The following is a 26,788-nucleotide window of genomic DNA, read 5'->3' as shown; positions in this document are numbered from 1 at the left end:
GAAATAATATGTGCAACAGTACACTAACATTTAGATAGTTCTGTGCAAAAGTAATTGTCAAGTAATTTAAATCATTAAGTCACATCCAATTGTCAGCTCTTTAAAACGATTTTTGGAGGTAATGTCTTGGCCGTCAGATCAAATGGTAAAACAAGAAGGAAATCAGAGAGATCACAACTGTTATTATGTGCAGCCATGAAATAGTGATAGTAGAATAGTATGCTTCTAAACACAGCCTGAGAGGACTTTACTAAGGAGACCACAAAGATCCGTAATGGAATTCCAGAGAGGACAGGAAGTGAGTTAAGGCCTCCAAGGAGAAAACCCAGTGAAATCTGTGTACATTCTTGCAGGAGAGCCGCAGGGATACTCACACATTTCTGAGATGCCAGTCTTTTGGATGTATTTTTAAGCTTATTTAAAAAGAGGAGTTGAATAGTTTTTAGACTTTATCTCTTTTAATGCTCTTGTAATCAGCTTCATTATGTCCAGGGTGAGGGCCGGCACCCCTGCCAATTAATTTAGATGGACTCAAGTTAATTGCCTTGTTTTTTAAATGTGCTCTTTGTGGTGGTTAAAACACTGAATTACACCTACCTGTATCTGCCATGGCCCTGGTTACAGACTTTTCTGTGCATGTGCTATATTCTTATAAATGACTAGTGGGGCAAATTGGAGCTATTTCAGTGTTAATCATATCTTATGTTTAATTAAAATTAGCTTTTACTTTTTCTTTTATGTTTTCAGTTAAAATTTTAGTTTAGTATTTTGTTTCTTATGTGCTTTTGTTATTTTTATTAGTTATTATGTGTGTGTGTGTGTGTGTGTGTGTATATATATATATATATATATATATATATATATATATATATATATATATATATTTTTTTTTTTTTTTTTTTTTTTTTTGTATTTTTTTTTTTTTTTTTTTTTTTTTGTTGTTGTTTCAGTCTTTTTAATTTAGTACTTCATCTTTAACTTAGTTTTTTTTTAAGTTGACGTTTTCCATCTAATGCATATATACGTACGTATGTATGTGTGTGTATATAATTTGAAAAAAAGATTTATAATATTTGAATAGATTTAGTTAACAATAACAACACTGCAACAAGTTAAAAAAAGAATGGAACTTGTTTTCCAGTAAGACTTGGGTATTAGACATGTTTCCAAAATGACAAGGTTTAACTTGGTGCAATTAACAGTGTTCCAAAGTTGTTGCTGTTGTTCTTGTTTTTTCCAACATTTAATGAGCTCAGCCTTGTAACCCTATGAATAGAGCTGCAGTGAATTAACACTTTCAGATGGAGGCATGTCATAAGATACTCAAGGCTGTTTAGTGTCTTAGATGGCAACGGCGGCCCTGAATAATAATTTCTGAATGTCATGGCAAGACAAATACATTTTCAGGACTCCTACTCTTCCTTTACATGAATGTGAATGTCAGCATTGACGTATCATGTTAAACCAAATAAGACTAAATAAGGCTCTGAGTGGGGACTTGCAGAATCCTGTAAGATATCTACTATATAAATATATTTACTAACTCTTTTTCCTTCTTTTGTAGGAATAGAAAATCTGTATGAGAGATCGCTGTATATCCGAAAGATCCTTCTCACTGTACCCAGATCAGTGCTTGTGGTCATGCGATATCTGTTTGCCTTCCTCAACCAGTAAGTCTAAATGTCTCCCAAACACACAGCAAGCTTTAAAAATGCATGAAGTGACATCTGAATTGCTGATGTCATAATACGCTACTTTACTGAGAATTAAATAATCATTTCTCGTTCCATATCTTCAAGAAATTCTGTGACCAGACTCGCTGGTTGTCATTCGTCCTAATAGCTTGCTTGTTTTTCTTGCAGCTTGTCCCAGTACAGCGATGAAAATATGATGGACCCCTATAACCTGGCCATCTGCTTTGGCCCCACCCTCATGCCCACTCCAGAAAATCAGGACCAGGTGTCCTGCCAGGCCCATGTCAATGAGGTCATCAAAACCATCATCATCCACCACGAGACCATCTTTCCTGACGCGAAGGAGCTTGACGGCCCCATGTACGAGAAGTGTATGGCAGGCGGAGACTATTGGTGAGTGCTGGGATGAGATGGTGATGTTGTTTTTAATTATTTAGTGATAATGTCGGGGCAGCTGCATGTAGGTGGGTAATGAGAATCGAGACTTTATTGTATTTTTGAGGATTAGTAGTGGTATCCGTACATCCATGGTGTGACTTGAGTGAAATAAAGAAATTATTAGTCAGCACTATAGTGAGTCACTTATTTTGTTATTCCAGTTTTAGGGTGTGACCTCTTTGTTTTGAAGATCAGGTTTAGTTGATCCAGAAGAGGTGCATAAATCCTTATAAAAGATTTGGAAGAAGAGTTATACAGGTCAAAAATGCATCATATATAGGGAAAGTCATCCAAAAATAGAAATTCTGTCATCATTTACTCACTGCGTAGCGTCATTTTATTATTATTTTCGCAGTTATCTTGTTTATTCGTGTTTTAAAAGTAGCCTTTTAATATTTCAGTTATTTAGTTTTAGTAATTTTGTATTGTGCTGTCTTTTTTATAAATTTTTGTTTCATATTTCTATTTGCCTTTAATTTTATTTCAATTATTTTTGGTAAATTTAGGTCTTCAACCTGAACTTAAAAAAAAAAAAAGAAATTAAATATTTTGATTTGGCAAACAAAAATGTTCCATGTAATTGCTTTTGTTAGTTCAACTTTATTAAATTTTCCAAAAATGCAAAGCTTTTAACTTCAACAACGCTGTCACTCTCATATCGTTCCAAACCTAGTTGACCTAAAAAATGTGAAAAATGTGTTCGTCGTTGTTTTTTTTCCCCCCTTTTACAAAGTGAAAGTCAGTATGGGCCATTGGTGTATGGACCCCATTGACTTAAAAATGGGGGTGGGGGGGGTGAATTATCCCTTTTAACAATTTTTCTTCCGAACTATAAATTAGCTGAAATTTTTTGTTATAAAACTGGCCTTGATTTTCTTATTCTTTCTCTGTGAGGATATACTGGGCTCAAGACCAAAGGTTTGTTTTTAAAACGCACTGAATATCACAGGTATGTGTGTCTGGATCTAAAGAGGGACGTCCCAGCTGCATCTGAGCCGTGTTTGGATTCACTGTGGGTAATTATGTGAAAAGATGAGGTGCCGATAGTGAGCTCTTTAGTGAAGGTGGAACATTTTTTAAAGGCCGAAAGGGTTCGGCGATCTTCAACTAGGTGAGACAGACTGAAACCATCTTGATAATTGCCACCATTAAGATCAGCAGCCAAGCCAACGCTCATTCCTCGCTGAAATTCACATAGATGAGAAGAGGAAAGAGACATTTTCCACCAGCTCCACAGCTGTGTGTATGTGTTGGCTAGTGATTTTGTTGTCTCGAAAAGAGGAGCCCAACTCCCACAAGTCTTCATCCCCCAAACTAAAGCAAAACACCTGCCACTGCAAGCATCTGTACTTGAGAATTTCAGATTTGACATCCACACTTGCCGATGCCGGTTCTCATATTTTCCCCTTTGGTAGTGTGGCATGCGGGAGTGGCAGTGCTCTGTTTTAAATGGCTTTACTGTGTGTCAGAGGTAATCCGCAAGGATGTGAAGGGCATTAGTGCCAGTCTCGGTAACCACGCTGTGCCACTGACAGAATCCCAATCACCCTGCCCGACTCCTCCTGAATACTAATGACAGCCTCTGTTCTTTTGCTTGATACTGAGTTTCACACTGGCTGTGATTTAACTCTGTGTATGCAGTTACTTGTGTAGGGAATGCAAACATACACTACCATTCAAAAATTGGGTGTCATTAAGTCTTTTAAGCTCACCAAGGTGGCTTTTTATAAATAAAACATGCAGTAAAATTGTGAAATGTTATTTCAATTTAAGACAACTATTTAGAACTTTGATATATTTTAAAATGTCATTTATTCCTGTGATGCAAAGCTGAATATTCAGCATCATTATTCCAGTCTTCAGTGTCACATGATCCTTCAGAAATCATTCTACTATGCTGATTTGCTGCTCAGAAAACATTTCTTATTGTTATCAATGTTGTAACACTTTTTTTTTTTAGTGGAAACGTGATGCATTTTTTCAGGATTCTTTAATTCATTGAAAGCAAAAGAAATATACATTTTCTGTAACATTATAAATGTCTTTACTGTCACTTTTGATTAATTGGTCCTTGCTGAATAAAGGTGTTTGGGGACAAAATATTAGATTTACATCTTATAGGATAATAAATGTTAAACAAATCAAAGCTATTTGAATAATCTACAAAACTTATTTAGAACAAAGGGTTTTAAGCTCATCTGACTATTAAATATTAGGGTTAACAGATGCTGTAAGTGCCACAATCTGTTATCTTTTTTAAAAAATAGGTAAAATAATAGTCTTGATTTATTTCCTCTTATCTTCTGCAGCGAGAGTCCATACAGTGAACATGGAGCTCTTGAGGAAGTTGATCAGGATGGAGGAGCAGAGACCCACACCAGTGAGGATGGTATGTTTATTTCATTGACCACACCCTGTTGTATGTCCACTATGACGTCCCATGCCAGTGAATGTAAGTTAGGTCATCATGGTCATGGGAACAAGGTTAGGTCGTCTTTTCCTGTCCGGTCATTCTTCCCATTAGCTCAAATGTTCACTGAGCCTCTGGATTGATTCGATCTCTTATAGCGTTTTCTGACACAGGAAATCAGGGGTTAATTCCTGCTTTCCCTGACCTGGGTAATCACTTTTCACAGCTCTTAATGAAGTGATCGTTAAAGAGCGGAGAACTTCATCCAACTCTTTGCTCCCTCTTTTGTTCTTTCTAATCCTTTGGGAAGGAGGAGACACATCCGTAAACAAAGCAAGAGGGTTTGAATCAAGTCTGGTAAATGCCTGTGCAACTGCATGTGGTTTTATCACGGAAAAACTTCTCAAAGCTCATTGTCACAAACAAACTAAAAGCAGATGCTCAGCCCACTGATGACACTTGAACCGATTCCCATGTGTAATCTTAGAAATAAACTGCAAGTGTCAGACTGAAAACTCAACTCAATCAAGCGGTTTGTTTTTGTCTTCTGTGCAGTCTTTCAATAGAACCGAAAGGAAATGTCGCTGCTGACCTGTATGTTACCCCACTGAAAATAGACACATTTCCTGTCTCTCTCCGTCTGTACCTGAACAATGCCTGTTTTCTTAAGCTTTATTCTATAAGAGAATTTGGGAAGTCTGCTTTTTCCATATCTTAAGATTTCTCAGACAGACTAAAGCCAAGTTTATTCTATTGTTTATCTGTGCAGAGAGTCAGATAAAGAGTAGGACTGAATCAGAAATCCCAAAAACACAGCTTTATTAGAAGGTGGTTGCTTTGAAGTTTACCTTTGTGTTTGGGTCATAAAAACAGATGGGAATAGACACTCCCTGTAATTGCTCAAATGGGATTTAATTGTTCGGCATATTGTATAGCATATTGAATAGCATATTGTTGTTCATTCTTAAGGTTAGAGATTTAAACAAACCCTTAATCCTGTGTATTAATGCTCATAATTTGTCCCTCACTGTTTGTGCTATGAACATGAAAGATGCATTAAATCATGCTGTTTGTTGAGAAGCTCTTAAAAGATTTGTGGTAAAACTGACCACAGTAGACTTGCATTGCAGTTCCATAAGCAAACGTTTGGTAAAAATTTGTGAGGAATGAGCGATTTGAAGCACAGTTTGCACAGAAGTAACTTTGAATCCAAACAGCTTTTCGATGGTTTTGAACCGCTTTGTTTTGCATTGGTAAGCGCTCACATTTTCTTTAGAAAGTTTACCAATTTTTAGTATAACCTCACTGTGACTCAACTCTGACATCATGCCCCCATCATTCCTCCAATCTCTCCTTCTCTAAACACTGCTGAAGAGACCGATCTCATATTCACTAGAGTATAAACAGAGCCCAGAACCTCTGGTGCTCAGTTCATTTAGGATCAGATTCATTGAAGGATATTGCGCACAAGTGTGTCATATGTTCATAAATCACTGTTAGACATCCAGACATGTGCATCCGCATGCTGAAGACTCATTTTGACTGTTCCCATCTTACTGTCTGTTTAAATTCATGAATCTGGAACATTTAACTGAGAAACCTGATACTTCACGTACTGTATGTGAGGGTTTCCATTAACCATCACAGATGTCAGATATCAATGTCAGCCTGAATCATAACCGTCCTGAAAATTGTAAAATTGCGCTCCGCTTCCATGGTTTTGCTCTAAATGTTTTCCTTATGAATGTATCGAGGAGTTTTTTTTCCCCAGCAGAGGAATTATTATTCTCTTTCTTTACACTGCAACCATAGCTTGTTTCTTATATCAGTGTGTTTTGTTTTGTTTCATAATTAGGATTTTGGAATATATTTGATTTCAAAATCTTCTCTCAAAAAAAAAATCTCTGTTTATCTGCATTAATGAACAATCCAGAGGAACCGGTGGCTTTACAGTTAACTCAAAGCCTAATTCTATCAGCCTGCTCAAACCTGGGACCAGTGCAGCATCTGTCCTCAGTCGCTGCATCTGAAGGGGGATCGTTTTTGGGCCCGTCTGGAAAACCACTTTGCCAAGTGATGGGACCCCTGCTATGCCTTTAGAGCCATTTATTCATTCAAGTGAACTGGAATAAGCAGACGGAATGCTCTCTTGGGAGGAAAAAGACAAATCTCAGCATCTGTGGGAAACTAATGTACAATAAGAATATTGTTTGTTTTGGAAATGTTGGTTTGTGTAATATATCTAGCTAAAATTCGACACGAGTGTCCTCATTTCTTAAAACACTTTCTTCACTTTATAGTCGTCAAAAAACCTTTTGCGGAAAAAAGTAACAGATTCCATAAAAACAGAAAGCAGCAAAATTGTTTTCAATGATGATGAAAATAATAATAATAAAGATATTCTTGAGCATGTCATATTAGCGTATTAGAACGATTTCTTAAGGGTCAGGTGACACTTAAGACGTTAGTAATGGCTGCTAAAAAAAAATCATCTTTGCCATCACAGAAATAAATTCAGTTTGAAAATAAGTTTACATACAATATTTTAAAGAAATATTTCAAAATATTGTTGGTGAGGATAAGGGACTGAAATTAAAAACTTAATAATTTGTTTTTACCTTTTCATTTAAACTATGAAAATGAGTCTTACTATCTTAAAGCATTTTTGATTTCCCATGTAAATGTATTGTTTTTTCCAGTTCTTAAAATACCAGTTTTTCTTGAATATTTGGGTTCTCTATAAAATAAGCCGCGTTATATAATTCAAATTAAATTTAAATTCATGTTAAGTTTAATTAGGATGTTTCTGTTTTAATGCCAGCCTTTGACTAGAAACCCTTTAAACTGTTAAAAACATGTGGTCTTTGTTACATGTCTTAACGTGTCCCTGATGATGTTGCGAGAAGCTCATTTTCTCTTCTAAATGCAGGACCCCTGCAGTCTGCAAGCATGTGTCTATTAAAAACATTAAAAAAACAGGAAATGCAGCTTACAAACAATTTTCTACTCTGTCAGCCTTTATTCCTTCTGTTCCTAGACTGTGGGGTGCTTGTGGGGAAGTTACTGCTAGAGCAGTGTATGTTTAGCCAGAAAACCTAGCATGGGTTGTTAGCTCTCCTCTGGGGCAACAAGAACTCCATATGTTACAATGTGCCATCAACTAAAGAATAACACTTGTTAATGTCTGAATAAAATAGTGCCATAACAAAAGTTACAGTCTCTTTAATACAGAAATAGTTGACTTTGTTTAATTTAGTAAGCTAGGTTTGGGACCGTACACAAATGAATTAGTCCGGTTATAATTTGGCCTTTTTTGATTGTTTCTTAAGAGGAAATCACACATAATCTCAACTGTTACGTTGTCTCCTGGCGTGTTCTCAAACTCTGTCCTTGCAGCACTGATACATGAACAGGCTTTCGCAAGGACACTGAATGAACGACAGCGTCTGTCAGGTGAAGATGGAGGAGAGACAGGGAAGTGTGGACAGTTGATGGTCATATTGATCTCCACCCCATCCTCTTTATTAATAAGGAGCCTGGTCTCAGCGCAGCCCTATTAATTCTGACAGTCAACTCACGCTCGTCACGTCTCATTGACTCGTTGTCATTTCCAGACTGGAGAGAATGAAAAAGCATTTCCTCTTTGAGCTTGTGCTTTTCTTTTTATTATTGTGCATTCTCTTTTGTCTGATTTGTGAGATGTTTTCTCTTCATTTCTTTGTCTTTATTTGCAACAGTGGTGAAGATGTGCTGTTCTCTAGAGGTGTTTTGAACTTGAGCAAGTATTTCTACTATTTTACCAAAGTTTTGATGCTTCACTAATGGCTACAATGCAAAATGCGTTACAGAAATTACAAAAAATTATAAGACATCTATTCACAGTATGCATTTAATTACATAAAATACAAATTGATTCAGTTACTTTCAACTTTTTAATGAGACTTGTTTTTTACAAAATGACAAAAAGAAATGGATTTATGGATATAGTGAAATTTTAATACTATGATAGATATGGAAATGCTGGTAATACCACAGTTAAATTAAATGATTGCATATTTAAAAAATAAATATTATTTAAATTATGATATATTTATAGTATTTACATATTTGCATTGCAAATATTAAACATATATACATAATCTATTTTTTTAAATAATCCTTTCCATATTTCTTATAACTTGAGGCCATGCTGAAGGAATTGCAAGCACTATCAATCCCCCTTAACAGTGATTTGAATTAATAATTTAGCAACTTTTTAATGAGTTTTTTGATTTTACAGAAAAGTACCAATTTGTTATTAAGCTGTCGTGAACATAGTAAAATGGTAATATAATGATAGATATCACCATTATGGTAGTTCCATATTTTTTCTAAATCTAAATATCAATGTGAAAATACCATTGTACAAAAATATGGTATTCATTCCATTATCACGGTTTATATCCATTCATAAAATGCACAGTGGCGCTCATAGATTGGTAATTTTGCTTAAAGGTGAAATATTATGCTCCTTTTTACAAGTCCCTGGTGGAAGCAGAAACACGCTGTTTTTCGTCTCTTTAAATGCAAATGAGCTGCTTCTCCCCGCCCCCTTTTCCAGAATAGACCTGCGTCATTAGAGCTCGGACCTGCTAAAAACATCTGTTTTGGTTCTGATTATCATGTTTATTGCGCTGAAATCATGCGTTTTAAACCATATTAGTATTACCAATAATATATCACAATGCTGTTTTGTAAGAGGTGTTGCACTTTTTGGCAGGGGTTGAGATGTTGATAATGTTCATGTTTCCCGATTGTCCTGAGGATGAGAACAGCTCGTTCTGCCAGAACAGAAGCTACTTTACATGCATCGAAGCCGGTTGGCTCTCTGATGAGTCCTTATGTAAAGGGGGTCACAACGGCAAAGGCATGTACACCAGCTACTATGAGACCCTGTAGTGTTGATGCTTTTAAATGCTCTCATGCACATGTGAATGAACGGTCAGATGCAGTTGAGGCACGTGCACTGTATGGATTCATTTGACTTGGTACTGTGAAAAGCACCAACTGGTGCTCAGTTAACTCCATATTCTTTTCCTTTAGGTGTTTCATAAAGCATATGTCAGAAGTGCAGATATGAGTGATGCCACTGAATTAACCATGCCCTTTTTATTTTTCATGCAGAGGGGGAGCCCATTGAAGCCATTGCAAAATTTGATTATGTGGGCCGTTCTGCACGGGAACTGTCCTTTAAGAAGGGTGCGTCTCTACTGCTGTATCAGAGAGCGTCACCTGACTGGTGGGAGGGCAGACACAATGGCATAGATGGACTAGTGCCTCACCAGTACATCGTTGTACAGGATATGTGAGTATCTCTACTGTTCTACAGTTATACAACTATATATATATACATATATATATATATATATATATATATATATATATATATATATATCAGTGTAGAATTATCCTAAATATTTAAAATAATGTCATATTTATATCAACAATGTTAAATAACATATTAAATCAATTTTTCATTGGCATCGGGGTAGTGAATTAATTGTAAAAAAAATATATATATATTTAAAAAAATTATTATTTGTTTTGATATTGTTAGTCTTTTTAACTCTAGTATGTATAGTGTAATATTATGTATTTCATCCACTATTTTATTTTTTCTCTGAGCTTTCCAAAATTAAGAAATTTGTGACCATTAATATTTTCAATATTGCAGTCTGGATGTACTCTATCTGCCTTTTGAATAATGTATATTTGCAAATATAGCTTTGATCTACTGCTTTTTGCATACTTTGTAGAAAGGAAGTAAAAGCATACATACATGGAAGAGTACCTATGAAGCCTTAAGATGTTGTCTAGGTAGGAAGCTAGTTAGATTTGGACCAAACCGAGGCACATCTGGGTTTGGTTTCAGCACTCTGCTGTGGACCATCTCTTCTGGTAAATCCCTTTATCATCATGACAACTTGTTCCGCCTGGGCAACCATTGGCGCCTAGTTGAACAGATTATAGCTCATAAAGGGGGCAAATCTAATGGATCGGGCACAGTACTGAGTGACGCCAACAACAGAGCCCATACCAGCCCACTGTGTGTGTATCAATAATTCACATCGTGACCCTCTGTGGATGTGTGTTCTTGGCTCGTGGCACTGAGAGAATTTACAGCCTGGCTTAGAGAGGGAGTTTAAGAGGCCCTAGACCAGCAGCGTCAGCCCCTCAGTCCAATAAAAGAGCCAGAGAGCGAAAACACACAGGATATCCTCTATGGCACGCATGCTATGGAGAGAATTCACCTCACAGCTGATAGAAATGTCTGTATGGTGCTAGAAAACATGTACATGTGACTGAATGTTCTGTCCAATAGGCTGCATCAGCAGCTGTGATTTAACACAGGATTTGTGGAGCTTTATATGCTCTACACGTCTCTTTCACAGGACTCGTGTCAGGGCTTTAACACACCACTCTACACAAGCATCACATACTGCTTGACCTTTACAGGAAAGCATTGATGAAGGGCAATGTTACAAGGTTGCAAGTGTTTTTTAAAACCCAAGTCATGCATCCATACATTGTGTATTGTTGAATACTGAGTGAAAAGGAAGAGCTTAGTGATACAAACCAAATCGAGTGGCCAACTAGGGTTTTGGAACATGTTCTGGTGACACTTGGAGCTCTTCTTGTTGTCTGTCGTGAAACAGTTTGCGATTAAACATTAAACTAAGCCTAATGCATGTATCTAGGATATTATAAGTGCTTGGTTTCTGTTTTACAGGGATGACACGTTCTCTGACTCTCTGAGCCAGAAGGCAGACAGTGAGGCCAGCAGTGGACATGCAGGAGAGGAGAAATGCTCCAGCAGAGACATCGGATCTCCAACAGACAGCAGATTACCTGATTCCTACATCAGCAGGTGAGTGAACCAAAACAGCACAGATTCTCCTCGCTTCGAGCACTGCAAGACATTGAGGGAATTCAGTTAAAGTAACAAGCAATTCACTGACAAACAAATACACTACAAGTAACAAGAACAAAGAAAGAAATACCCAGAGGTCCCAGTTGGGGTTTTCTTCTTGAAGTTTATTACATCTAGTCTTTATTTTTGCATTGTGTTGATTCGCCTCATATTCATTTACGCTCTCCCTCGTTTGTTTTTTCTATCCCACTGTGTCGTGCAGCTCCGTTTCCTGCCTCTTAAATCTTTCAGTGCATTTGTCTTTATTTAGATGTTCTCCTCTTTCCATAAGTGCGTTTGTCAAACATACTTTCTTGCGGCTGAGGATAACCTCCTCTGCAACTGTAAACCCAATGACATTTATGGCAATCAAATCATAAAGTGGTGATCTCCAAAGACAATTATTCGCTTAGATATGTCGGCACTATTCCTTACAGAGGAGGCGAGTGCTCAGACACAAACTCAGTATTAGTTTACCCTGACTTTGCCAGAACATCATGATAAGCAGTCTGCTAGTGTTCTGCTGTGTGATAACAGACCTATATTCAGACGGAGTTTTAAATGCTTCTCAGTATGTATTTGAATGATTTGTAGTTGTTCTAAAGCAACTTTATACTGTAGGCTTTTCCTTAAAAAGCACCAGTTCAGCATGTTTTCATGTTTCGACTCTCATTTCATGTTTGTCTTGCATCATGCAGCAGTGCACCGTGTTTAATGTAGTGCATGTCGCCCCCTGCTGGACGAAGACTTCTAATCATACTTCAGATAAAATAACACTCAGATTAATTTCATTTCTTTCTGTTTACTTTGATCATTAACAGCAGCACAGTTATGTAATTTATGAACTCACAATTTAGCATGACATTACTGATTGCCATCCATCACGGACTGTCAAAATGATTATGCAAGCATTACAAGAGCTCATTAAGCTCAAGTTAAGAGGTATCTCATGGTTAAACAGTTATGATAGAAATACTCCATCTTACTAATTGATCATTTATAGATGTTTCTTAAAACATTCGTACTGGATAGTTACAGACTAGTTGCCTTAATTCTTCCTAAACTGTCATGAGCAACTGTCATCTCCACTAGTAGCCTAATTTTAATAGACTATCACTATTTTGGATTAGCTTTTATTTCATTTGATATTTTCATTTTTAATTGTATTTAACATTTTAGTAATTGTGTGTGCTTTTCTTATTTTCGTTAGCTTTTTAAATATTTATATTTAGCTTTAATTTATTTTTCTGTATTCTTTATCCAATATTTCAAAATGTTTGTGTATTTAAGTTTATCTGACATTTACACTTTTACATTTGTATCTAATATTTGCATATATAATATATACATATATAACATATATATATATGTGTATGTGTGTGTGTGTGTGTGTGTGTTAGGTTTAGTCATTTTACTAATTTCAATTTTGTTGTTTGTTTTTTTGTTTTTGAATTGAGCTTTTTTCTATTATACATTTTCTTTTATGGTTTTAATTAACAATAACAACATTGCTTTCCACCATCTTCCATTTATTTTGTGTTTTATTTGTTTTGGAGGTTACAATTCTAGGTTTTTTTTTTATTTTGCTAAACTATTGTGTGATCTAAAAAAGCACAATTAAATAATATTTTCACATATTTTCCCTATATATTCACATAATTTGTCAAAAGTGTAACTACCGGTAATCGGAAATGACATATTACATTTTCAACTCATGTTTAGATTTTTGCTCTACTTTACTGAAACTGTTGTGTTCTTTATAAACACATATACTAAAAATAATAATAATAATGTTAGAGGCAAAACTGTTCATATTGATATTTTGCCTTTAAAAACTCAGTTTGGTTCCTATATTTTAATCCTGACATGAGGCGTCTCTCAGAGGAAGCTCTTTGAGTTAATACTCATGCACAGTCATAATACTTCATTATGACTCTTGCTAAGCTGTTTCCTGTCAGGCCTCTTGCATGAATATGCAGAGTAGGTCTTGCCACAGATACTCTTGAGATAATGCTGATGCTAATTAAGGATAAATGCTGAAGGTTAGCACACCTAATGTTGCCAAATGCAGCATGTGATGACCAGCAATATTTTGGAACTACATCAACCACTTAATGTCAAGCTAACAGTATCCACAGTCATCTCCAAACCTCTCACAAAAGTTATGAAAATAGATTCATTGCACACTTTAACGTGTCACATTCCCTGCTTTATTTAGCAGGCACAGGAAGAGAAGTGACCCCCCGACCCGCAGGCCTCCAGCTCGCCCCACCGATGCCCACTGCTTGGTCCACCCCTCCCAGAGCCATCACGGCAGTCACGGCAACCCAGATTTGGGATCCCCAGTGATGGGCCACTACAGTCCGCGGGATATGCTGAGAGGAAGAGGACACATGCCCATGGATAGTCCTGAGAGACGCCGACGGACCGGTCATGGCAGCCTGACCAACATCAGCCGACACGAGTCCGTGAAAAAGATGGAGAGCCCTCCCATCCGTAGGTCCACCTCTTCGGGCCAGTACACAAGCTTCTCCGAGCCTCACGTCAAGAGTCTGGATCCAGAGAGCATCGCACAGGTCAGCGGGAGGCGAGCGACGACGCCCCTCACACCATGTGCTGCAGGCCCAGCCCTGTAACATAGTCAGTTACTGCCTCCTGTTACTAATGACTAATGCATATCTGCAACGGTCTCATTTATGAAACACGAGCATTGAAAATATGTAAATCACTCAAAATTCAGTTCAAATCTGCCGTGAGACAGGGATTATGACCCTTTAGGACTCCGCCCAGCTGGCCAAGACAGTGTCCGAAGGCTGACCATTTAGGCTTGTTTGCAAACTTTAGGTACAGAAATAAATTTAGCGCAGTTCATTTTGGGATCGTTTCAGAAACCGAAGGATCTTTAGGGTTCTCATTCTTTTTAACAATCAATTTCAAACATTTTTACTGCTAAAGACAAAGTAAAACCATTGAAAAAATACTACACATTAAAATATCTGAAAAAATGTATTATAGAAATATCATTGTCATTTTAATATTTTATTATTATTTTATTAATTATTCGTCAGTTATTATTATTTTAAATCTAGACTTTGACCCAACACTTCTGGTTCTTACATAATTTTTTTTGTAATGTTTTCTTTTTTTGATTGATTATGAGGCCTCCCTAGTAAATTTACTTGATTTTTTAATTCATTTATGATTACTGAATTTAAAAATAATAATAAAATAAAAATTATTTTAATAGAGTGATTTGTACTTAATAAACATTTTAGAAATTAAATGAATTAGAGACATGTATATTTATTCATGTCCATGAATTTATAGTATTTAATTTTATTTAATTGTTTTTATTTAAAAAGAAAATTCTCAATTCCTAATTTTGGAAGACCAGGTTATTAAATAAAATTTTTGATGTTATTTAAAATTAACATTTGTGGTTGTTTTTCAAAAGTGTGTCTTATTTTCATAAATTATTTTTAATTTGCTGAGGCACCTTAAGTGAGAATGACTTACGAACAGCTCATACAAATTCATTCAGCTTGTGTTTCATAAATAAGGCTTATTTTTATAATTAAAATATTTCAAAAGATGTTTTTTTTTTTTGTTCATATCTAGCACCCCACCCCCACCTAAAACTACTTAACTCGCCACTGGTTCACATTTTCAGTGACTCTTTAATAACTATCTCATGCATTGTTTCACTTATACATCAGCTTTGTTTAATACTAACAATCTGACCATTTCATGAACACATATTTGATCTCAGCAGACGTGATTCATCATGTTGTCTGCTTGTCTTGCCATTTGTTTGATGTCTATTGTTCTAATTCTGACCAACTACGTGCTCTAATTCTCTGTCTCTTTCTTGAAGGACATAGAGGAGACGATGAACACTGCTCTAAATGAGCTGAAGGAGCTCGAGCGGCAGAGTTCTGCCAAACACGCCCCTGACGTGGTGCTGGACACCCTGGAGCAGATGAAGAACGCTCCCACACCGGCCAGCTCCACCGAGTCCCTGAGCCAACTCCACGGCCTCTTGCTGCGGCCCGCCGTCACGGAGCCGCCCATGCGCCGCAGCACCAGCTCCTCCAGCGATACCATGAGCACCTTCAAGCCCGCCGTGGCCCCGCGCATGGGGGTGCAGCTCAAGCCCCCCGCCCTGCGGCCCAAACCCATGGTGGCCGTACCCAAGACTGGAGCAGCGCAGCATCCGGCGGCCCCTCCACAGGATCCACTGGACAAATCCTGCACCATGTGATTCATTGTGGGCGAAACGTTTAGGGTCAAAGAGGACCGTGGCAGTCAGAGCCAGATTTACAGTGGAATTTATTGCCAATGAACATGGTTCTTCATTTTTTGCAACATTTCATTCAGAGAGTGGACTCAAGCAAACAGAGATAACTAAAGATACTAGTGGTTAATGAGGTGATAGTAGTTAGTGTATATACAACTCCAACACTATTAAAGGGATTATTAATAAACTAGAATAACATCAGTCACTAAAAGCATGGTTCTGAGGAAGAGTAGATTTAGTTAAACAGGTGTTTCCTATTTCAGAGATTACATTTTCTCCCTGTTTAGTCGATTCCAACAAACATTTTTAGATTTTCTAGACACCTGCAACTAACGGAAAGCAGTTTATTTGTTCTCAAATACTGTTTGCATGCTTGTCTGACACTTCGTTTTTTGCCGCAATACTCTGTGTGAATAGATTAAGGAGTTGTGTTGAAGATATTAAAGAAAGCAACAAATCAATACAGCTTCCTGCGGTATGTTGTTAGGGTGACTTTTTTTTGTTTTTTTAGTTTACATCTACTAGAATAACAGCTAAATGTGAATAATACAGAAACTAAGCAGGGTCTTTGGTTTCTCAGTTTACAGCATTAGGATTGTGGGAAATGTGTCTCTGAGTGATTTCTAGTCTGGACTCTTTGTGGAATGTTGACGTTGGAAACGCACTGCCATATAAGGGCGTGTGATGTCACATCTTCTGCCCGTCCGGATTGGCTCTCGGTGTTAACATTTAAAGTTGTATCAGCAAGGCTTTACTTTGAATATTATATTTTTGATAGTAATATTTGAACATACAGTATGCCCAGGGAGTTTGCGTAAATCACATCCGCTTACGTTGAAGAAACATTTTCCTAGTTTGTTTTCTTGAATTCTTATTTAGAAATATATATTGTGTATATAATGTACATCCACTAAACCTTTTTTTTTCTTTTCTTTTTTTGTCTTTATGTTCATTACTTTCTCCCAACTGCTCTCTATAAACAATATTTTTGTAGTATCTATCTGCTTAATTCGATGTAATCTGTGAATAGTCAAGTCTAGCTGCCCAAAAAGTAAAGTTCTTCAAGCGCTGCTTAGAGATCACGAATCTTTTCCTTGTCAGATTAGCTGTCTAAAACGCTCGCTTTGTTCTATCCTATAAGCATGAACGATAATCCTTTTAGTTTTCATATGCAAGTATTTTCTAGAAACTTTTCAGGCAATATTTCTTGTTGGTTCACCAAACAAGGGAATGATGCCAATAGCCATGGACTCAGAGACTGTTACTACAGTGCTTTCATGGGATAGTGCTTGAGGCCCATTAACCCTTCCTAATAATGTCACCCACAGCACCACACCCAAATTAAGTGTCATGCACGGTACCCAAAGACAGAGTTATGTACAGCATCAGTCACTCGTGTATATTTGCACTCCAAAATTAACGATCTGGGATTTTGTATGCAGTATATCAATCCGACGTTATCTGTGCATTGACATTCACATTATTATGACAGTTTGACAATAGCTTAGTGTGTGTGTGTATGTGTGTGTGTGTGTGCGTATATTTATATATATATATATATATATATATATATATATATATATATTTTACAACAGTTTATTCATATTCAGGTAGGATATGCTATGTAATGTGATTGGGTGATGTTACGAAAATGTCTAACATTGAACAAAGTGACAAACTGTACGTAACTTCAAGAAAATGAAAAGAAATGCCTGTTTTTAAACATGTAATTACTCTGCGCATACTAAAGATTTATATTGAACAATCTTACAAACAAGTTTTATTTTTTTTTGTACATTATATGTAAGCCTTGAGAAATGTTCTCCCTGCAAAACTACACACAGTAGCAGAATCTCTGTACTTAATTGCTGTTATATCAGTGTGTCCATGTACATCTCTGTACTATGTACTTGTGAAAGTGCCTTTAAAAACTGTTTTAGAGGAACTTCATCCAAACGTCCTCTGTGCTGTGGCATTCTTATTTCAGATCCAGTATAATGAGTTGCTAGGATTACGGTAAATAAATTATTACTAACGTTGTTCTGTTTATTAAGTTGTTAGAATGATCAAATAATAAAGATACTGCTTATCCATCGTGACATTGCACTTTTATGTGAGACTGTATATATGGCATGTAACATCCTAACAAGTTGTAGAGCTCTTGAGGGACTGCGCCGTCTTTCTAATAAAGAATATAGTTTGGTCAGTTCACTAAGGTGTTTGCTTGTGTCTCCTCTGTGTGTTTTTTTTTTTTTTTTTTTTTGAGAATGAATGGTAAGAATGGTAAGATTGTATGTGATGAGATGATGACATCTTCACCATGTGATGCTTTCTCTGTAGCTTGAGATGTAAAAACAAAGACAGCAACTTAATGAATTCACAGTCTGGGTTTGATTATTTCCCAAGTGTCATAGCCAATGAGGAAATAGGATAAAAGCATTTTAAAAAACAATATCTGTTGAAACATGGTTGCTCCAAACAACCTTTGTTATGGCTTTTTTTTTACCCTATACACCTTAGCATTTACTATTTGAAATCAACCTAACAGTCAATTACTGACTTATTAATACTATAATAGTTTGATTGTACTTTTAATCACACTTCTTGTGTTATGATTTCATGCTAAATAAAAATAAGAGCTTCTATTTTGTTTATGAAGGAACTTTTATTTTGTTTTGTGGCCAGGCCCCAATCGCTCTCTTCCTTTACTTACATCTTGCAGTACTCTTTCCTTTGACTTTTCTTGTTCTTGTCGTTGTTGTTCATTTTGTTATCAATTACCAAATACAATTGAGATGAAATAAAGCGAGAGAGAAATAAAAATGTAATTGTGTATTAATTATGTGAAATTAAAGAGGCTGTGAGAGATGACTTTAAAGAATGAAGGAAATAGTCTGTTTGTGGCTACGGTCAAGGGTATTTAAAGAACAAAAACCAACTACAATTGACCAACGAGTTTTACATGTTTGCCTTTCAGGTTTAAGATCATTTTGAGGTACAGTTGTAGCAACTAGTAGCTGCCATGGTGGTCTATTTTTTGGTTTCCTGGAAAATCAGGCAGGAGAGGGCGCCAAAGACCAGCATCCGTCTCGCTTTCGTTTCCGTTTAAATGCCTCAAACCATCGACTGAATTCAAGAAAAGTGAAAACCACTTACTGTCGTTGACGGCATCGAAAATGAACATCGTCTCTAGACACATATTCACCTTTGTCTGCAAACACGAGGGCTGCACGGACTATGGTAAAGTCGAGAGGGATTTGCGGCTGAGTATCACGGTTGCGGATCAGGTTTTGTCTCAGGTGCTCGATGATCACCAGAGGTTTGTTATAGTTCAGGATGAAGACACGAATCCCAGAAGCTCCATACCAGACAGAGACAGTCTGATCTTAGCCAAAACCTCACTGCGACTGTGTAAACATGACAAATGTTCAGGGTGTGAAGACCTACACTTGTGCAGGTACTTTGTGTGTGGAAATTGCAGATTTGGGTAAGTAAACTTTGAGTTTGTCTTAGGCCAGTTGTTATGATGATACAGAAGACTGTCATTTAGCATTTAATTAAAGACAGTAAGGTATTGGAAGTCTTTTTGTGACATTTATTAATTTAAACTCTCTAGCTTTTGTGTTTATGTTAGTACAAGGCCTTGTTTATTGGTTTGTTTACTAGTAATAGATTCAGTAGAGACTAGTAGCTTTAAAGCTGCAGTAGGGAACTTTTGACGCGCTAGCGGTTAATAAACAGAACTGCTTGCGTCTTGCGGAAGAACATCGTAGCCGGAGCTACTTCTCTCTATGTCTATGAATAATCACAAAGGTACTGGGTTACTCCGCCGCGGTACCCCCGAAGAAATCTAAAATAGTCCGAATATAAACACTTATTATAGGTGCACCCTAGTGAATCATGACAGGCTAAAAACACGGTTTGGAAAATGGATTCATGGTGTACTCACTTACTATAAACATTTAGTAAATTTTGTACACAAAAAAAGTTACAGGCCGCAGCTCTGATTGGTTGTTTCTTACCAGGAGCAGTGTATTTCTGCAAATGGGAAGACCAGAGGAGCTTGATTTTTTTTTTTTTTTACCTACTGCAGCTTTAATTTAACTAGTGTAATATTACAACTGTTCCACCTGACGACCATTGTTAGTTATGACATTGCAAATTTTGTCAATAAATTGTAGCATTCCATTTGTTGCTGGTGACTATTTCCGTTACACCAGTAACTATTCATTAAAGGGATACTCCACCCCAAAATGAAAATTCTTTCATTAATCACTTCCCCCCCATGTCTTTCAAAACCTGTAAAAGCTTAGTTTGTATTCGGAACACAATTTAAGATATTTTTGGATGAAAACCAGGAGGCTTATGACTGTCCCATAGACTGCCAAGTAAGTTACATTGTCAAGGTCCAGAAAATTATAAAAAATGAGTCTGTCTGCCATCAGTGGCACAACCATAATGATATGAAGCGAAGCGATGTTTAGTTTAAGAACTAGTAAAATCAGAATAGGTGCCAGCAATAATTGTAATACAGTGTAAATACTAAGTGTACTCCGATAATAATTATTTACACAATGGTTGCTTAGTAGGACACAATTCCAGGTTGTTGAAAATGACACAATGGTATAAAACCTCTATCTTTGATATATGGATGATTCTATGATCTGTGTATGATAGAACACACAATTAAACCTATTTAACTTTTATTATTTGTCATTCGTAGGATAAAGTGCAAAAATCCCCATGACTTGACATCAGCACATAATTCTGACCTCCTGGAGAAACATGATCTTCACGGCCTTTCGCATGCAGAGTTGTTTCAACTTCTGCTTCAGAACGACCCCTCGTTGCTTCCAGAGGTCAATATCTATTAAACAGGTTTGCTAGTTATCTCATGATTCATTCGGATGACTCTTGGAAAGTCATGTCAGACTCCAGACAGCATTGGAAACTGACTTGAAAACATCTAGATTGTATAAACATTAACCGTTCACCCTTATAAGCATGTCTCACTCTGCATAAGGAGGAACGTATTTGCAGAAGCTGCTCAGACAGTGTTTAACCACTTCTGCAGCCTGTGTCAATTATTTGAATTTTTTTAAGAACTGGGTGAACTAATCCTTTGAGTATAATAATCTTCTTATAATATGTAATGTCATTTGTACATTTTACAATGTGTGACTCCTGACGTTGTGATGTATTTACTGTCTAGGTGTGCCCCCATTACAACAAGGGAAATGGCGAATATGGCAGCTGTAAATATAAGACATCCTGTGCCAACCTACACCTCTGCCTGCACTTCCTGCAGGACGACTGTAAGTTTGGAGCAGTTTGCAAAAGGTCCCACTGCTTCGATGCGAATGCTCAGAAAATCCTGAACGCCCGAGGACTCAGTCCAGAAAACATGCGAAAACTCCACAGGCTTTACAAGACCAAATTACTGATTGCTTCTTCAGCTTTCAAGAAGAGTGAGAAAGGTGAATGAAAGAAAAAGAGGCACTGATTCAGTTCATTTAGCACATTATTTTGCACTAAACAAAATAGCTGTAGATTACTGCTGTGCTTATTTAGATTTTCTCCCCCATGTCTCATTTCATTCTGTTTTCTGTCTGGACAGTAGCTCTACCTGCAGTGAAAGGACGCACCAGACACAAATCCAGTAGCTCCGTCAGTGAAGCGGATCACAATGAAATCTGTCTCTTTTTCATACGCACTGGATGTAGTTTCAAAGGTGATGTCATTGAATAGGCAAACTGCAAACAAGGTTCTCAACCTCGTGATTCGTAATAGAAAATACATGTATGTTGTATTTAAACATTAAACATACTGATCAACATTAACCCACTATGCTGTGAACCTAATTTTATAGTTTTATAGTCTATATATGAATTATACAGGTTATTTTGTGCTTTACATATGCTTAAATACACCAATGCTTTAAAATATGATGCAGCAGCATAGCTGGCAACCTGACTATGAAGGTCTTTTTCTGATTCTGTTTCCCTTTCTACTTCCTTCCTGTCCTCCTCGCTCACTGTTCTGTCTAATGAAGGCAAATATTCCTCAAAAGTAATAACTTATCTGAAATGTACGCTTGTAATATGGCCTGAATGGAAAAGTGAACTCACGAGTGGTGAATATGAAGAAGTATCATTGAGCTGGTATCAAAACAGCTGGTACCATTTTCATGTTTATGTAAAATACGTGACTTGAAATGAAATAAATGTAAACAGAAATAAAATAAAACTTGAAATGATTAGATAAAGTTGAATTAAAATAAAAGTGAAAATATGAATTAATTCTGTTATAGGAGGGCATGGAGGCACAATAACTATGGTATATTAAAATGCAACCAACAACGGTTGAGAACCTGTTTAATTAAAGCAAGACATTTTTTTAAGTGTGTTTTCTTTACCATCCCATTATTTGTATTCCTTAGACAAGTGTGCCCGTTTTCACCACCATCTACCCTATAAATGGCAGATATTACAGAAGGATGGGATTACGTGGGGAGACTTGCCAAATGAAGAGGAGATTGAGAAGGCGTACTGCAGTCCGGCTAATGTTTTGTGGTATAAATACTCATATAAATATACTCAGTGGTCTTTTAATGGGTTTTCAGATAGCATTCATATTGCAAATCTATCATTCCATCACATCCTAGTTAAAGATGCCACTGCAGAATTGCACTGTCAGCTGTGATTAATCAATTCTGTGAGCAAGTGTCCAATAAGAGGAACAGTTACTGGGAGAAAAAAGCCCAAGAGTTGGTATTCAGCTGGTCATGTGATCTCAATATGTACATTTAAAATGCTTTTATTAGGTTATTGATGTGATGTGAGTGTACATAATTTTAAATGTAATATGCAAATTTGAACTGTATTATTAAGGGGAGAAAAACATTTAATGCACAATTAAATATTTGTATTAGCATGTGTATCTTAAGTGGCCAGTAATTGTTTAGTGGCTTGTCTCACCGTTTTCTACTCCTGTTGTGTTTCTCCATGTTGCAGTATTACTGAGAGCAGCACAGGGCACCAAGTAGTGGACTTCATGTCAATGACATGTGGAGAGTCAGATGTGCGTCGGCTGTCCACAGCGTCTTCTGTCACTAAACCTCCTCACTTCATTCTGACCACTGAATGGATCTGGTACTGGAGGAATGACAAAGGAGGTTGGACAGAGTATGGCAAAGGGGTCAGTGATATTTTCAACAAAATACCTCTCAGAAGCAATTCCAGAACCTGAGTTTGAAAAATCATCTGTGATGTTACATTTAACATGACGTAGAATAGCAATTATTGCTCAATATATTATCAAAAACAAATCAGTTAACTTTTAACACCATTTCACCACCGTCATTGTTTGAATCTTACAGGAAGATTCTAAACTCTTGGCGTCTGTCACTTCAGAAGATCTTGAGAAACAGTACCTGGCTGACAATGAAAAGGAAATCTCATTCACTTCACAGAACCATAAATACATCCTCAAATTTAAAGGTACTTAACAGTGTTATTACTGTTAACTAAATTTTTTTTCTTTCATGAAATAGTAGATTAAAAATTAAATGAACATTAGAAATGTTGCTTTTGCAACATTAAACAAACTAATTTTCGTTTTTTTATTATTTAAACTAAACTAAACTAAAAATAAATTGAAGCTAAATATAAAAAAAGAAAAAAAAAGTCAAAAGCATGTAAAATTATGGCATATCATTTTTTTTAGAGATGTGCCAGCAAAATCTGAAGTACAAAACCGAAAGGGACGTTAGGAGGAGGCCACGTTTTATTTCTGCCCAAGATGTCAAGAGCAAAATCAAGGGGTATGATGTACAGTGCTGCACCGTTTGTCCATTATATGCTCACATATTAAATAGGATTTATTAGTTGTTCAGTGCACTTTAGTGTATTGTGTTTTAATTAGAAGTGAGTCTCCAGACAGCTCAGCATCTTCTTCTGTGGAAGTTCCACCTTACTGGGACAAAGGAGCTCTTGATAACTTCACCTACAAGGTACATATTCCAGTCACACTGAGGACAGGGAGGTCAAGTAGTTATTAAGCACTTTGGAAATCAGTTCTGTACTTCGGATTATGGATGAAGATCAGTACTTCTCCTCTTTCTGTTTAGCAGTTTATCCAAAGAATCGTACGAATTAGGAACATCACAAAGTTTATTCATTTGTTGGAAAGCATCAGGCACCAACAGTCATCTGTAACATAACAGTACTGAATTTCTGAAACGAAACCGGTTTGTTTCCTGACTTTCCTCAGACTGTCCCTCTACAAAGCTCCTCCAAGGAATACCAAAGGGTGAGCTCGATGTTTAGTAGAACACTGCCCAGAAGCATCATTCACAGCATTGAAAGAGTGCAGAATCTCTCTCTCTGGAAGGTCTTTCAGTGGTACGTATGTTCATATTTCAATACTAGAAAAACAACAAAAGCATGACTTTACAGGAAGAAAGTTTATTTGCACAAGGCCGTTACATGCAGTTCTTCACCTATACTATGTATCTTTTTGATATTCAAACAAATGATGCCAGAGCTTTTGTCAGAACTACCTTGACTTTTCTGAGCCATTCTAGTGAGTGTGTGACTATGAAGTCAGTTCTTCTCAAGATCACACAGATGTAGTTCAACACATTAATTGTGCGATGCGAAAGTAAATAAATACTTAATCTGAAAAATATAACTAATTTGTGACATTATTATGAATGTAATAATATTTAATGAATGTATTTAATTATAAATACATTATATTAAATGTATTATGCATACATAAAATTATGTATTTTTTAATAGTACTATTATTTATAAGTCTGGTTTAAATACACTTAATACATAAATACACTGTATATTGTACATTGTACACGTACTAATAAATATTTACACTTTTAGCAGATACTTATAATAAGTATTTTGAATATGGTACACTCTACTTATTGATCTGATGAATCAATTATACCATGTTTTTTCCAAGGCAAAAAGAACAGATGAATAAGAGAAATGGAGGGAGTGCAGTTGACCAGCGTTACCTTTTCCATGGTACAGATGAGTCTCTTATAGCAGCAATTTGTGAGCAAAACTTTGACTGGAGGATCTGTGGAAGTCACGGGACACTTTATGGGAAAGGTATTTAAATATTTATATAACAGTATTTACATATCTGTATAAGAGTTCTTGTCATGTAGCCTACAATCAAAGAGTTAGTATTGAATGCTTTACCAAATATTGGATATTTTTGAATGTGTTTATTTCTTTTTTGTGTGTACAGGCAGCTATTTTGCCAGAGATGCTTCATATTCTGACAGATATGCAAAATCCAGGAACGGCAGGACCAAGAAGATGTTCGTGGCACTGGTGCTGGTGGGAAACTTCGCAAGGGGTAACAATACTTTGGTCCGTCCTCCACAGAAACCCAACACTCAAAGCTTTTATGACAGCTGCGTTGACAATGAGGCTAACCCAGCCATTTTTGTTGTGTTCGAGAAATTCCAGATCTATCCTGAGTACATCATTGAATACTCTTAATTTTGTCTAGTAAAGGTCTCCTTGTCCACATATTTCTTGAAAGTCCTGTTACATAGATGATTTATGTTAACATCACTGAACATAACCAAAACCCACAACTCTTGGACATCTTCTTTCAAGTAAAATTTGTTGTGATTATGTAATGGGTAACTGTGTGTTATCATAATTAATTTTACTAAGAAATCCTCTGTGACACATTCCACTGTGCAGTAAAAATGATAAATATAAAATAGCAGGATTTTATGTAGAGGTCTTTATGTATTAACTGCAGTGTTTGTATTTCCTTGTTGGCTATGGAACTGAATTGTATAGCCAAAAGCTTACCGCTAACTACTGTATCAATCAATAAATAATCCATTTTATTGCACTAGATAAAAACACAGTATGAAAAGTATATGATTTAGTTACAGTTGTATGAATACTGAGCATTACTCATGCCCATTTAGATGAAGTAATTCATGTTTAATGAATTTTATTGTTGAATGAGGTTCATGAAATTAAAGTACTGATACTGTTACAAACTATGGTTTTCATTATTGTAAAAAAAAAAAAAAAAGATATGTTATTTATAAGTTGTATAAAGTCAGTGAGTTAAACATCTACATGATGTAAAAAAAAATGCATTTAATGTTTTACGACAACAATAATAATAATCATTAGTCAAAAAAAAAAAAAAGGGCTACTTCTAATGATTTTTTCACAAAAAGTTATCATCTATGTTCAGACTCGGAGAACATGAAATACACTGTAGTGTAAGAGTCGTATGGATCAGTTCTATAAAGACATCCACCTTCTGTGTTTTGTCTAAGTACAGTAGATAAAAACAGGAGTTTCTGGGTGAACGATCCCTTTAAATAGATATCAGTCTTTCAGCTGGTATTGGACTTTGAACCTTTGCTTACTGTTTACACCCTTCACATTCCTGGACCTTTGGAAAAAGACTGATATGCAAAGTACAGCACAGCTATAAACAATACAGTTTGACAAACAACTAGGAATGAGATGCAGCACTTAACCCCCCCCCCAAAATCACAGATTTTGAAGGCAAAAGAAAGCAGGACAATAATTACTTAGTTTTTCTCAGTCACTTTGGTGCATTTCTCAAATCAGAAATGAAATTCTCATAACTACTTGTACAACCTCCACATCATCTAGTCATTTATACACATCATAAAACCAGTTTCTCATTCTTTTGAACAAGTTGCGATTGCTTTTGTACATTCATGCAATTGATTATGCACATTTATCTGCAGTTTCCTACATTATCAGTTGCTAATGTCTTGTCGCTCAAAATGTATTATATAGTTTTCTTTGCAATAATCTTACCGCTCAAAACATCTATTCTTTAGTTCATCGTATAAGTCATTAAATGCAAAATGGTTCATCTAGTTGTCATAAACTGCCAAGCACACTTTTTATTTTTACAAATTATTACTTTTTTTTTTATTTGGCATGAATTGTGCAAGTGAA

The 26,788-nt window shown here is 36.2% G+C and overlaps 2 protein-coding genes across 5 annotated transcripts in view; both read left to right on the top strand.

Moving 5' to 3' along the window:
• The window catches only part of LOC127976931 (SLIT-ROBO Rho GTPase-activating protein 1), a 100,175-nt gene extending 82,176 nt beyond the window's left edge, over window positions 1-17,999 (top strand). For 2 of the 3 annotated variants that reach the window (XM_052581519.1, XM_052581520.1), the window contains exons 16-22: window positions 1,565-1,670; window positions 1,863-2,087; window positions 4,442-4,521; window positions 9,706-9,886; window positions 11,312-11,449; window positions 13,710-14,067; window positions 15,366-17,999. In XM_052581519.1, coding sequence (XP_052437479.1) covers window positions 1,565-1,670; window positions 1,863-2,087; window positions 4,442-4,521; window positions 9,706-9,886; window positions 11,312-11,449; window positions 13,710-14,067; window positions 15,366-15,752 — 1,475 coding nt within the window. In that variant the 3' untranslated portion in view covers window positions 15,753-17,999. Of the gene's footprint in view, window positions 1-1,564; window positions 1,671-1,862; window positions 2,088-4,441; window positions 4,522-9,705; window positions 9,887-11,311; window positions 11,450-13,709; window positions 14,132-15,365 lie in introns of all 3 variants that reach the window. The other variant, XM_052581521.1, reaches the window with a different exon arrangement.
• An 863-nt stretch (window positions 18,000-18,862) lies between these two features.
• On the top strand, window positions 18,863-25,839 carry LOC127976932 (protein mono-ADP-ribosyltransferase PARP12). 2 transcript variants are annotated; one of them, XM_052581523.1, is made up of 12 exons: window positions 18,863-19,275; window positions 20,512-20,647; window positions 21,001-21,265; window positions 21,409-21,519; window positions 22,228-22,360; window positions 22,802-22,985; window positions 23,167-23,287; window positions 23,514-23,610; window positions 23,712-23,799; window positions 24,060-24,190; window positions 24,768-24,919; window positions 25,062-25,839. In XM_052581523.1, exons 1-12 carry the CDS (start codon window positions 18,965-18,967, stop codon window positions 25,316-25,318), a joined length of 1,986 nt encoding a protein of 661 aa, XP_052437483.1. In that variant the 5' UTR covers window positions 18,863-18,964; the 3' UTR covers window positions 25,319-25,839. The 2 variants fall into 2 exon arrangements, with proteins under 2 accessions (XP_052437483.1, XP_052437482.1); XM_052581522.1 differs by having other exon boundaries at window positions 18,864-19,275; window positions 21,406-21,519.
• The last annotated feature ends 949 nt before the right edge of the window (window positions 25,840-26,788 follow it).

This window comes from Carassius gibelio, chromosome B18 (assembly GCF_023724105.1).
Source record: "Carassius gibelio isolate Cgi1373 ecotype wild population from Czech Republic chromosome B18, carGib1.2-hapl.c, whole genome shotgun sequence".
In the NCBI taxonomy this organism is placed as follows: Eukaryota; Metazoa; Chordata; class Actinopteri; order Cypriniformes; family Cyprinidae; genus Carassius; species Carassius gibelio.
This window is presented reverse-complemented; position numbering and strand designations above follow the sequence as displayed.

Excerpts from the sequence above, each read along its gene's own strand:
- LOC127976932 (XM_052581522.1), top strand. The coding sequence starts at position 18,965 with ATGAACATCGTCTCTAGACACATATTCACCTTTGTCTGCAAACACGAG. Across the intron at positions 20,648-21,000 it reads ACCCCTCGTTGCTTCCAGAG|GTGTGCCCCCATTACAACAA; the intron begins GTCAATATCTAT and ends TTTACTGTCTAG. Across the intron at positions 23,611-23,711 it reads GTCAAGAGCAAAATCAAGGG|AAGTGAGTCTCCAGACAGCT; the intron begins GTATGATGTACA and ends TGTTTTAATTAG.